The 12565-nt window shown below is 44.6% G+C and overlaps 2 protein-coding genes across 3 annotated transcripts in view; one reads left to right on the top strand and one right to left on the bottom strand.

Annotated features, from left to right (window-relative positions):
- Window positions 1-12565, bottom strand: part of LOC307201050 (uncharacterized protein) — a 136431-nt gene that overhangs the window by 30239 nt on the left and 93627 nt on the right. The window lies entirely within an intron of this gene.
- Window positions 1-12565, top strand: part of LOC307201049 (uncharacterized protein) — an 86792-nt gene that overhangs the window by 30901 nt on the left and 43326 nt on the right. Inside the window, exon 6 of the mRNA XM_079950186.1 lies at window positions 8371-8460. Coding sequence (XP_079806312.1) covers window positions 8371-8460 — 90 coding nt within the window. The remainder of the gene's footprint in view (window positions 1-8370; window positions 8461-12565) is intronic.

The raw sequence follows: 12565 nt of genomic DNA, 5'->3' as shown, positions 1-12565 counted from the left end.
TACATAAAACTCAACACACACACACACAAAATGAGAGGGGGATGTTTCGTTCATGACATTGTGGAGCTGCCTTTTCAAAAGTAAGTGAAAAAAGCATGGCAACACCACAGTAAATGCTCACTGTGCAAGAGGCCCGGTTTAAGTGCGCTTAACGTTAAGCGAATTGGTTTGTGGTTTCCCGGATTGCTAAAAACAAACCCAAAAACTGCTTTCGATGGACTGCTCTTCAAGCATGTGGTGTGGAGGCCACTTTTAGGGACAGCTTGCAAAGTTTGGTTAGCTTAGCAATTTCACGCAAAATTGGTGAAATCTAATGGGACGCAGGTGGCGCTGTGGGTTAAAGCCTCAGCGCCTAGGGCTTGCCGATCGAAAGGTCGGCGGTTCGAATCCCTGCGGCGGGGTGCGCTCCCGCTGCTCGGTCCCAGCGCCTGCCAACCTAGCAGTTCGAAAGCACCTCCGGGTGCAAGTAGATAAATAGGGACCACTTACCAGCGGGAAGGTAAACGGCGTTTCCGTGTGCGGCTCTGGCTCTGGCTCTGGCCAGAGCAGCGATGTCACGCTGGCCACGTGACCCGGAAGTGTCTCCGGACAGCGCTGGCCCCTGGCCTCTTAAGTGAGATGGGCGCACAACCCCAGAGTCTGTCAAGACTGGCCCGTACGGGCAGGGGTACCTTTACCTTTACCTTAAGGGCCATTTGTCACAAGATGCAGGGGCAAACCTGGGATTGGTACGACGTGGGCACTCAAAGCAGGAGCTGTAGCCCTGCTCATTATTGTATGACACAAGCATTTATTGCACATTTACACTTTATATCTTTTCATAGTATGCACAAAGCTTATTAGACATATATCTAAAAAGGTAATGTACAAAACGGCCCTATCAGCCAAAGCAGCTTCAAAGGGCTGAGCACTACGTAATGCATAATGCTCATGGAAAGAAAACTTTGCAATATATTATTATATCACAGGGCAACCTTTAGTATGATAAATATTTCATCAGGATAGTAGGCCAAGGATTCTTGAACTCATATGCAGTCTTCCCTAGGGCACATGGAAAAACTACCTTTTTGAGTCTTTAAAAGTGTGAGCTCCCATTGGACAGAAACAAAGAGAGGAATAATAAACTGATAACTTTGCAGTGGGCTCTCCGTTGTGCATAAGATGTTAAAGTGGCCTTCTAGAGAAAGCTGTGGGAGCCAGTGAACGCTCCAAGGCTCAGGGAAAGGAGTGAAAAGAATTGAACAGAATGCATTCTGCTGAAGTAAAAAGTGACAATTTGAAAAAGGGAATGCCGTTCTGAAGGGGGATGAATCAACGCTTGCTCTGAGTCACCCTCAAATCCATAGCTGCCCCTTCGTGCAATGCTTGAGATCACACCCTTGCACTCTCTGTTAATCAAGCTGGATTAATCATATCTTCTTGGTTTTGCATTTATGATTAATAACAATTTGTTATAATTTCCAACCATACCTTATTAATATCAGCTAAAGGCATTATTATTTACTAGAATGAAGACATTTCAGTAAAAGGCATAGCATAGGTTTTGGTAGAGAGGACATTTAATACTTGAGAGCTGAACAACTTTGTTGTGTAACGATGTACTGTACTATTTCTGCTTATCACTGTGAAATAAAGGAGTTTTGCAATAAAAAGTGTTTGGTTCTTAACATTTAAGATAAATGGTTAATAAAAGACCCATGGTTGATAGAGAGGAAGCAAAACCAAACAAGTACCAGAAATATATATTTAAAAAGCTCTTGCAATACTTTATATCTAACAGCATTAAAGTTTATGCTTATAGGCTGCTTAACGCAGCTTGTCATGTTGGGTTTCATTTGGCCCTCCAGCAGTCTTCCTCATTTGTCTGAGACCGAAACATTCAAGCTGTCTGTCACAGCAGTGTGATCTTTTGATCCAATGGGAAAGCAGAGTTTCTGTAATATTCAGGAAAGATCCGTCACATGATCTTCAACAAAGCAACTGTGTCATGCACTGGTAAATTCTGCCCATTGCAAATACGTAAGTGGGTCCTATAAATTATGCCAGGTTATGATGCAAATAAAACCCCTATTTCTTCCATAGTGTTTCATAGAAGGCTTAAAATGCAAACAACAGCAAATGGGTTTCTGAAGGAATGCTGCTGATCATGTTAAAATATATTTAAAGCTGATTCAGCAAAAATTAGTATTTTGGGTACACTGGACTCCACAGCATCTTTTCAAGAAGCTATTGTTTTCTAATTCAGGTAGATGCTGGAGGTGTAATGCTGGGGTACATGATGTGGGCTTGTCGAGTGAGAGCATCTTTTTGGTTGGAAGTTGTCCATATTGTTGCACGGACCCCACTTTCCAAGCAGTGAGAGACTCCAGGGATGCCTGTGATTCTTGTGATTAATTGTATTTGTATACCACCCTTCATCCGAAGGTCACAGGGTGGTTTGCAGCATAAAAATACAAAAGGAAAACACAAAATAAATAATGAAACAGAAACAAAAGCAAAACAACAACAACACAATACCCCACCCCCCAGACACAATAAAAAAAGGGTTTGACTGTTAATCCGCCGAAGGCCTGGTTGAAGAGGAATGTTTTCACCTGGCACCTAAAGGTGTATAAGGAAGCTGCCAAACAGGCCTCCTTGGGGAGAGCATTCCACAAGTGGGGAGGCACTGCAGAAAATGCCCCTTCTTGTGTTGCCACCCTCCAGACCTCTCATGGAGGAGACACATGGAGAAGGCCTTCAATGAAGATCGCAGGGTCTGGGTTGGTTCCTATGGGGAGATGCGGCTCTTGAGGTATTGCTGTCCTGAGGGTTGACCCAGGGTTCGGTTTCCTAGGAATGAAGGTCAATGAAGACTGTGGTGTTGTTGTGATATATAGTTTTAAAAGGTAAAGGTAAAGGTACCCCTGCCCATACGGGCCAGTCTTGACAGACTCTGGGGTTGTGCGCCCATCTCACTTAAGAGGCCAGGGGCCAGCGCTGTCCGGAGACACTTCCGGGTCACGTGGCCAGCGTGACATCGCTGCTCTGGCCAGAGCCAGAGCCGCACACGGAAACGCCGTTTACCTTCCCGCTGGTAAGCGGTCCCTATTTATCTACTTGCACCCGGAGGTGCTTTCGAACTGCTAGGTTGGCAGGCGCTGGGGCCGAGCAGCGGGAGCGCACCCCGCCGCAGGGATTCGAACCGCTGACCTTTCGATCGGCAAGTCCTAGGCGCTGAGGCTTTAACCCACAGCGCCACCTGCGTCCCTTTGATATATAGTTTTATTTACACATAAATACAACCTGAGCATAGGATGGAGGGGCCCAAAGCATTAACACAGAACTTGCCTCTGCATTTGGTTTCCAGGAAGGCCCCAAGACATCACAGAGCAAGACGTGCCCCTCTGTCCTTGGCTTCCAGCACCAGTCAAACTCTCACGGGCAGCCTCCCCCGACCTCGGCCTATAATTCTCCATCCTAAGATGACATGGCATCTCAACCTGGTGAAGTGGGGAAAGGCCCACCCATTTGTCTGTATGGCAACCTTTAGGGGCAAGTAAATGGCAGTACTGAACTGGCCAACCAAGGACATTACCTTAACAAAGCAAGTGGCTTGGCTGGTTCATCAGGTTTCCCCTCATAGATTCTAACCTCACATATACAGGCTCTATGACTATCATCCAGACTGAACACCACCACCTGTTACAGCAAAGCTATAACAATATTAATTTTCTACTGGAGAAATTCTTGATGTTTGCAGATGTCCATGTATTTTTGAATTATATCCCTGTTGTATGGGAATTGACTATTGGAGAATGAAAAAGGACTCTACGAGACCTTGTGGTTGCTAAGAGACTTATACTTGGAGCCACGTAGGATAGATATTCACCATCTATTATGTAATTGACTGAAGATTAACATCCCTGCTACATTTGTGCGTACTTCATTGATCTGGCACACAAGAGTTGCTCTTTGCTCCAGATAGAGGAAGGGGTGTTCTCAAGATGGGGGTGCTGGTGGATAACACCCTACCATCCTGGTGAAGTTTGGACTCTTCCCCTCCAGGTGTGGTGGAATGATTCAGATAGTCTGCACCCAGAAACTAATGGAACTCAATGTATTCTTAAGTGCCCTGTTTTTTTCTTCCCAGCAGCTAGAGTAGATGACCCCTTTGAAGCCCCATCTCACCGTTTAACAGTGAGACCCTTCAGGCTCTTAAAATGGTTACCCCTGAGCACAATCTCTGGTGCTGTGGAACCTGCCCTGCACAACTGACATGCCCAGGAACTAAGGGTTGGGTACACCACAAGTGGCAAAAAGTGTGCTTTTAACCTGACTGAGCACAAGTGGAACCATATCATCATGTTTAGTGTATGGCAATGAGGCAGTAAAGAAGGCTCACTTCTCTGCCTCCATCTCTGTGCCAATGCACAGAGTATAGGAAACAAGCAAGACAAATCTGAGCTCTTAATATGGGAGTATTAACATGAGTCAACAGGGTGATGCAATAGCAAAAAAAAAAGGATAGTGCTATTCTAGGCTACATCAACAGAACTATACTGTCCAGATCAAGGGAAGTAATAGACAGCCCCAAATCACTCTGGATGGGCTGATCCAGCGCAGTCTCAATATACTTTTGGGGGTAAAGTTTATTTTTATAGGAGTCTCTCAGTCTGATTTGCCAAAAGCCTGAACCACCTGGATTGGCTCAGTTTGGCTCAGGATCCAAATCACTGAAAAGGATGAGCCAAATGTCCTTGCTACGGTGTAAGTGTCAGTGAGCAAGGGTGCCAACTTGAATAAAATATTGGGGGACCCAGGTAAGCCCTGCCCCCACATAATCTATCACATGACATGGTTTACACACACCATTTGAATGGCAATGCACATCAACTTTGGGGCTCCCCCAGCCCCTTCAAATGTTTTTTTTTTTTTTTTTTGTTGGGGGGGGGCAAAGGGACCTTGGCCCCTAGGAGTTGACTCCTATATCAGCGAGTTAAGATTTCATAGTGGATTGTTCTGCTAGTTATTGTACGGTAGGCAAGAACTACTGACCTCCATTGAGAAAGCAGCCGCTGATACAAAAGGAGCAAAGCACGATTTGTGTTCATTTGGCTTTTGTGTGTATATGTGTGTGGGGGTGGGAGTGTCTGACAGGAATCGGAAAAACAACTTTTTTTAAAAAAAAAAACCAAAACCCTAGAAAGGGGAAACCCACAACTCATTTTTCCCCCCTTCCAGCTGCGGCAGAAGCCAGCACTGAGAACTGAGAACATTTCTACCATTTGTTTCATATCCCAAGCTTTGGCCTGGGCGGTTGCTCATTGCAGTATTTCCAGGGAGGTCAGGTTTTGAGATTAGGGCAAGTACATTTAAAAAAAATAAATGAAAGAGTGGAAAGCAGAACCTGACATGATGACACAAGAAGCTATTTTCCATATTTGCCTGTTATCGAAGAACTGGAATCTGTACTGACGAAGATAATGTGATGTCACTCTTTAATCTGGCAAGCCTGAGGAAACCACTTCCTCGTGTGTAGGCTGGCGGTCTTATGATTGCCATTTAATTCTGAAATGCTCATTGAAATGATGTAAGAAAACAAGCTTTGCTGTTATGTGTGTGTTTTTAATAATAATGAATGAACTCTATTATGAAATTCTTTCCAGCTATGTTAGGAAGTATGCTGGTTATTCAACAAAACATACTGATTATCTAAAAGCAACGAGTAAAGGCAGGGTTGAAGGGCAGAGCATGTGAGCTTCAAATTGTACAGAGCTGGTTCCTGATTTTAACTCTTTCTCCCAGAAACACAGAAAATTTCCTTTTGACTGAAGCACAGTGAGTGAAATTTAAACCCAAGTTACCATACCAAGGATGTCTGAAAAATTTATATGCTGTTGGGAGAAACACAGTTAAGAACCACCTCTGTACATTAACATTAATGTACATGTGTTTTTTGTGGGGGCCTGGATGCAGGTTTCGTTTTCCTCCAAATATTGAACTGTGTGTGAGGGTGGAATTTCACATGGCATGGTGCATAATGACCTCACTATAATTCTGTGTTGTGTGAACAGTTGCTACCCCTCCGTTCGTCTCCTCTGGCATGACTGAGGAGACTGGAAGAATCTGATTCCATTTCCAACTTTCAATTCCAAACAAGCCAAGATGAAGCCATGGCTTGTGGGATAAATTGTAGTTTAAACTAACCACTGTTTGTCCTAGTTCAGAAAAAAAGAGAAACAGTGGTTAGTTGAAAAGGGAATTAGATGCCTCCTTGGGGCCAAGTAATTTGCGCCCCCTAACCCGTGGATTTGCGCCCCTAACCCGTGGATTTGCACCCCCTAACCCTAACCCCCAGATGTTGCGCCCGGTGCGGCCGGCCCCCCCTGCACCCCCCACGCTACGCCACTGAGGGGTACTCTCATTTTCCTTCTCATATTGAAATACTGCCCCTCAATGAGACCAGACTTAGATTCACAAAATGTTTAGGGGTATGTGTCCCCCCAGAAAAAAGGCACTGGGTGGAGCAGGGGACAATGAAAAGGTACCAAACATAACTGTTAACCAGTGGCTCCATAAACTCCCAAACCTATGGGGAAAGTTTGTTTCCCTCCTCCAGCTCATTCACTTTAAGGTCTTTCCAGAGTATGGAATAAAGTGGTGAGATATTTTCTAAGCTCTAGGCTCTGGGAGAACAGGGCTAAAATTACCACTTAGCCATGAAGCTCAACGTGAGACTTTGAGCAAGTCACTGTCTCTCGGCCTAGCCTACCTCACAGGCTTGTTGTGAAGATGACATGGGGAAATGGAAAACCATGAATGGTGCCTTGAGAGGCTTGGAGAGAAGGGGGAAATTTATATACGCAAAAGAAGCAAAAGATCTCCTGCCTGCCTAGGGGGGGGCTAGGTTTGGAATAATACAAAAACACAATTGGGACACAATCAGGATAGTCTGGCCTATGCAGGTCCCTGGCAAATCCAATGTGCTGGGACAGAATTGGCAGGGTGGGTTGAATTATTATTTTATGTATTTATTAAATTTATATACTGCCCTTCATCTGATGATCACAGGGCAATTTACAACGCAGAAACACAATGCAGGAAGGGAGTTCCAAAGTCTGGGAGCAACAAGCTTGTGTCCTCCCCCAAGAAAGGGTGTGTGGGGTGTCTCTATTTCCACTGGAGAAATGTTGGGGGTGGGGGTGATATGGTGGCAACTTCACCCCTGCTAAAGGGATGGAGTGGCATTCACAGGGTTTTGTGTGTGGAATATCAGCCATGGCATGGTTCAGTTCCTTGGAAGTCTGCGTGGTGGTTCCCTTTCTTCACATCCACCACTTGATAACTGCTCTTTCAAGGAATGGCTTGGGTGCACGAATGTGGCCAGAGCAGTGCTGACACCACAGATGGTGCTTTCTCCAACTCTTCAGGTGTAACACAGGCATATGGGAAGTACTAGTCCTGAATGGCTGTTATGATTACATTTAAAACTGAAGTCAAACACAGTCATTAGCCGTCATTTGTCAGCCCAATTTCCTTCACCATCAGCCCCTGGGAGTTTTTATAAGGTGAGATCCACCTGTGACAAGACCAGCAAGGCCTCCAAAGTTTTAGCCTAGCACTTTTCAGAACCAGAACTCTCTTCCTCTTTCATGGTTCTCTGATAGGAGTGTTTTTGACAGTACTACAAGCCGAACACTACAGGGCCTCCACTGTGGGAATGGCTATGTTTTTCTACAGAGAAATTTCCTGTCATGTTGAATTTACAGACACATTGGCGCTGGAAGGCTTTCCTAAGGAGCATAAAACCAGCTGTACGGAGCGACTGTTCTTCAGATTGTTGCCTGCTGCTTTCTTAGCAAGGCAGAAGTGAAGAAACCTTGTCTGATCAATCAGCCCTTACAGGCACCAGAGTGCGGCTTGGGGTTCTCTTGCAACTTCTCTATGTTAATCCAGTATATCTACTGAAAATTGGGGCCCAATGTCAACTTTATTGCAAAGGCAAAAAAATCTGTCATTTAATGCATTTGAACAGTGTATCGAACATGTCAACAATCAAAGTTATAATCAGAGGAACATCCCCAAAATTGCAAGGATGGCTGTCTTTCTAATGTGCTCTAGCACTGAACTTTGGCAAATGCACACTATATTATCTACATCAGCAAAATGCATCTGTTACTCTCCACCTTCAATAATTTTAGAGACCTAGGATACATGTACTGGTGTACATTTGCCATCAAATCACAAATATCACAAAATACAATACAGCATCCAAATACATTTCATTTGTGTTATGCCTCGTCAGCGAGGTTTCTGTGAGAAAAAGCAGGCGAATTGCAATAGCTGACACCAGGCCACTTGTCACTCTGATCCTGTTGTTTTCTGCAGCTGCCCTGGCCGTTCTTGCAGCTGTTCTGAGTCTTGCACTTACATGCACTAACAAGCCCCGGAGGGCTGGTGCCACGACTGCTTTAACAGGTCAGTTTTCTGAAATCACCCTCCCCTCGTTTTCTGCTCATAAACCATTGCATTGTCTATCCAAACACTGTCCATCAATTTTGTACCTAGTTTATCCATGAGCTCCTGGTTGTTGGTCTTGTTAGCAAGGAAAGGCTCCTCCTTCTTTGAACAGCTTTGCTACCTGTGAAGCTCACTTGCATGCCAACACCTTGCGACCATCTCAGAGGTACTTCCGAAAAAGATAATTCACATACATGTCACAAATTGCCTTGGCACAGAGGGACTACATTTTATTCGGTCTTTAAGAAGTGGACCACCATCTAAACTCCCACAGCAAGGAAAACTTGATGGACTCTCCTCTAATTTCACTGCCCATTATGACCCACAGGGCTTCAACAAGGACGGGCTCACTTGCCTTTCTCAGGAGTCCAGAAGTAATGATGGTTTCTGACACAACTGATATTTGAAGTTTTGTGAGATATCTTCACTTATACTCTTTGCTCCCAAAACCAAACGTTGAAGAAGTAACTGTAGATGTGTATGTATGGTCTCAGATCCTACTTCCACAGCATTAGTTATGGTAAGTGTTACAGTATAACAGCTGCAACTTGATTTCCTCTCTTGAATGTGTATTGTGAAGTACTTCTCCCCCAGCTATTGACCTCAAAATATTCTTCCCAACATCTTTACAATGTAACTGTTGACCTAACAACCACTCCATTTGCTGTTTCATAGAGATGAGTAATTGCTGAATGAGTTTCTATCCTGGAGACAATCACAGATAATATGAGTGTCTACACCACCTACTTCCTGCCTGGAAGTGGTGCTATACTTGTTTGGTGCTGTACTTCTGTATCTTTCTGCACAGGTTGGCACTGCTAGGAGCCACACAACTCGCTGAGCTTACCCATGTGTAAAACCTCCAGTACTGCTCTTCAGATTCCTCATAAATACTTGTTGAGTTGAGAGAACTGAAGAGAGCCTTGCTAAGCACTGAGCTGTCTGGTGAATGCAATGGCCAGGTGAAAACAGCATGTGTGTATCTGGCTGTTGCTTCTCATGAACAAGGTCTGCTGCCTATAGATGTAGACCGAATCTGAATACAGGCCATCATTAGTTGCTTCAGAGTATAAGGCCATGCCTAGCACAGGCTGCCAGTGAAGACACCTGTCAGGATTGCTGGAGAGATCCCAAGACAGCCTGGCTCCCTGCCCTCGCCACCTGCCTGGAATTAAGGCCAGGTGCCCTGAAGGAGGGCACAAATGAAAAGAGAGGCGTGGGAGGGCCATTTCTGACTTAGAAGCAGCAGAGAATGCTAAGAAAGGGGGAAGGATGAACAGAGGAACATTTAATGGGAGGAAAAGAAGCAGAAAGAAATACCAACGAAGGAACATTATAAGAAGAGTTAAGCCATCTTCATCTCTCACCCATGATGAGTTGTGGCTCTTAGATCCAAGGACAGGGACCCAAAGGGGGTTTAAGCCCCTTTCTCTGACATGAAATGAGGCTAAGATGTTGTGGCCTTAAAAGCGTCACAATGCCAACTTCCTGTTGATTCACCTATAAGGAATTTCCATAAAATAGCAACCATTTCCATGTACAGCAGCCACAGACGAACTGTATGAGGATGAGTCATAGACTTCTTTGTGGTATCAATTCTTTGCGTGGACAGGCGGAGTCCCCAGATCCTGCGCGGTCCCCCCCGTCATGTGGAATAACGACTCAGGACAACGTGCTATGGGATTAAATTGGCCACAACTTTATTAAATTTCAAATGTGGGTAGACCTTGGCTCAGGCATTGGGCGTTCTCCCTCCCCAGTCCCCAGCCGGGGACCTAGGGAGCATCAGGGTTATCCAGTGTGTGTGGGGGGGGATGGGCCGGCTCTGGAGAACATATGTTCAAGCAGAGATAGCTGCCCCCATTACGCCGCCACAGGGGAGAGCAATGACGACCTTTTGGCGTACGGTCAAAGCCTCCCTTCAGAAAACCCCTTTAATGGGGAACCCTGGTATCGCCGCCGCAAAGAGGAAGATGGACTAAAGGATTCCGCCCAAGGCCTGATACCGCCAAAGTTGTGACGTTTTGCTACGGGAAAGGCGAAACCTGCCAATGCAGGGAAATTCCTTTCCGGCCCTTTAACAGCGACCTTAATGTAGCAGCGCCCGCATACCTGTGAAGAAAAGTTAACCTGCAAAACCTGTGAAGAAAAGTTAACCTGCAAAATAAGACATTAACTGAGGTTGGGTAGGGTGGGAGAAGCTCTGGAGCCAAGTGAGGATTCCCAGGTAAGATCCTCCCTCTATTGTGTGTGCAGGTAATCCCTCCCCTACCTGGCCTGGTCTCCTTGGCAACGCTTCCCCCAGGTGGGATTGGACAACTGACTGAGGTAGGTGGAGACCTTCAGGTATCCCACCTGAGGGAAGGCAAAGCCAAGCCTATGCTGTTGGAGCTGCTCCAGATCTAGGGGCTGCACGCGTCCACGCAAAGGGCGCCCCCTGTTTTAGGCGGGGAGCGGTCATTATGGTCATGACAATATATGTGCAATGCTACTGGAAGCATTAACCAGTTCAAGGGCTTCCTGTAGTCCTGATTCAGCCACCAAATACATTTAAAAAAACCCATCTTTGTGTAAAAGCCACCTAGACATTGTACCTTGATTGTACATTGTTCACTTTTTTCAGGTTTTCCGGTACAATTAGTTAAGTGTTTTCCACCACAGACATTGATTAGGGTTGACGTAGCTTATTTGCATGCAAATTTTTGAGTCTAGTTAGATAAAGGTCCTATCCGTGGCACTCGTACCAGTTATTAGTAGAAATCTGACTGAAATCTTGGCAAGAGGTGTTATTTTATGCATAGTCTGGGTCAGGCCAGGCCATGTAGGTCTTGGAGAGCTCAATGGCTGTAAGAGGTTCCATAGCAAGACAAGTTTTCAAATGGGGTCATGGGATCGTAAGACATAACATTTGTTCTATCAGAAGGTCCTTGGAATAAGTCCCATCTGGAGCACTGGCTTATGAAGACGGCTTGTGCAGTCCCACAGGGGATCCCACAGACTGAAGCTTTGAGCAAATGTAGTAAGCAAGAGAAGATGCATTTTGCTGATGTGCAGAATCGTTTTTACATGAGTGTACCAAAGTTCAGTGCTAGGTTGCATTAGAATGGAGGCCATCTTTGAAGTCTCTGATTTTTAGAAATGTTCCTGTAATTATAATTGTCTGGTTTTTTTTCATGATTAAGATATTGCTTGTGTGAATTAAATAAGTCAGGTTTGGTTTGTTTTGCAAACCATTTCAAGTTAAGCTACTGGGCTACAGTTGGGAGGGAGTGCTAAGGATTTTACTGCCATCTACTGACATTAAAATATTGGAGTAGTGTTTTGGTCTTTAGCTTCTTCATTTTTGGCAACCAGTTTGATTCAGATTACCTGCAACATAATGCAAGCCATCAAGATCTAGAGACCTTTAGATCTAGAGACATGTGGTCCATCAGGAGATGTTACCTGTGGACCCTCCTGAGGAGATGAAGAACCTCAGTTTCAGTAGGCTGGTTTGTTTAAGGACAGTGGGTGACTCAGCCTCATCGTTAGAAATTTGTTTCTCAACTTATATTTTGTTTCCAAATAATAAAAAAATGGTAAAGATCAAGAATGCCTGAAAGCTACTAAGCTGATCTCCAACCTAAACACTACTTTTAAAAAGCCATGAGTCCAATGACCAATTAATGTGTATTACATTAATCTTTAACCACAGTCTGCTTTCCAGCTCAAAACATGATTTTTAAGTTCATTGATAAGAGAAATCAACCATTCCCCAGAGTAGCAAGGCTGCCCCTGTTCCAAGAGTGAGTGGCTCTCTGATTTCTAGTTATAGCAGATGCCCCTGAGGGAGCCTGTGCCTTTGGCATCCTTATTTTACAGATGAAACCATTTTGCACCAATAAAAGAAATTCCCAGGTTGAACTGAACAAATCTAGGAACTTTGCCAGTATCGGAAAGTTTCAAATGCTGCCATTCAATGTGCAATTTCACATTTGAAATTCAAACAAAGAATTTGAAATTTTATCTAAAAAATTGGCATTTGATTGTTGTAGCTTTCATTTATTTATTATATTTATGAGGT

Source organism: Podarcis cretensis (assembly GCF_951804945.1).
Source record: "Podarcis cretensis genome assembly, chromosome: 13".
NCBI classification, from domain to species: Eukaryota; Metazoa; Chordata; class Lepidosauria; order Squamata; family Lacertidae; genus Podarcis; species Podarcis cretensis.
This window is presented reverse-complemented; position numbering and strand designations above follow the sequence as displayed.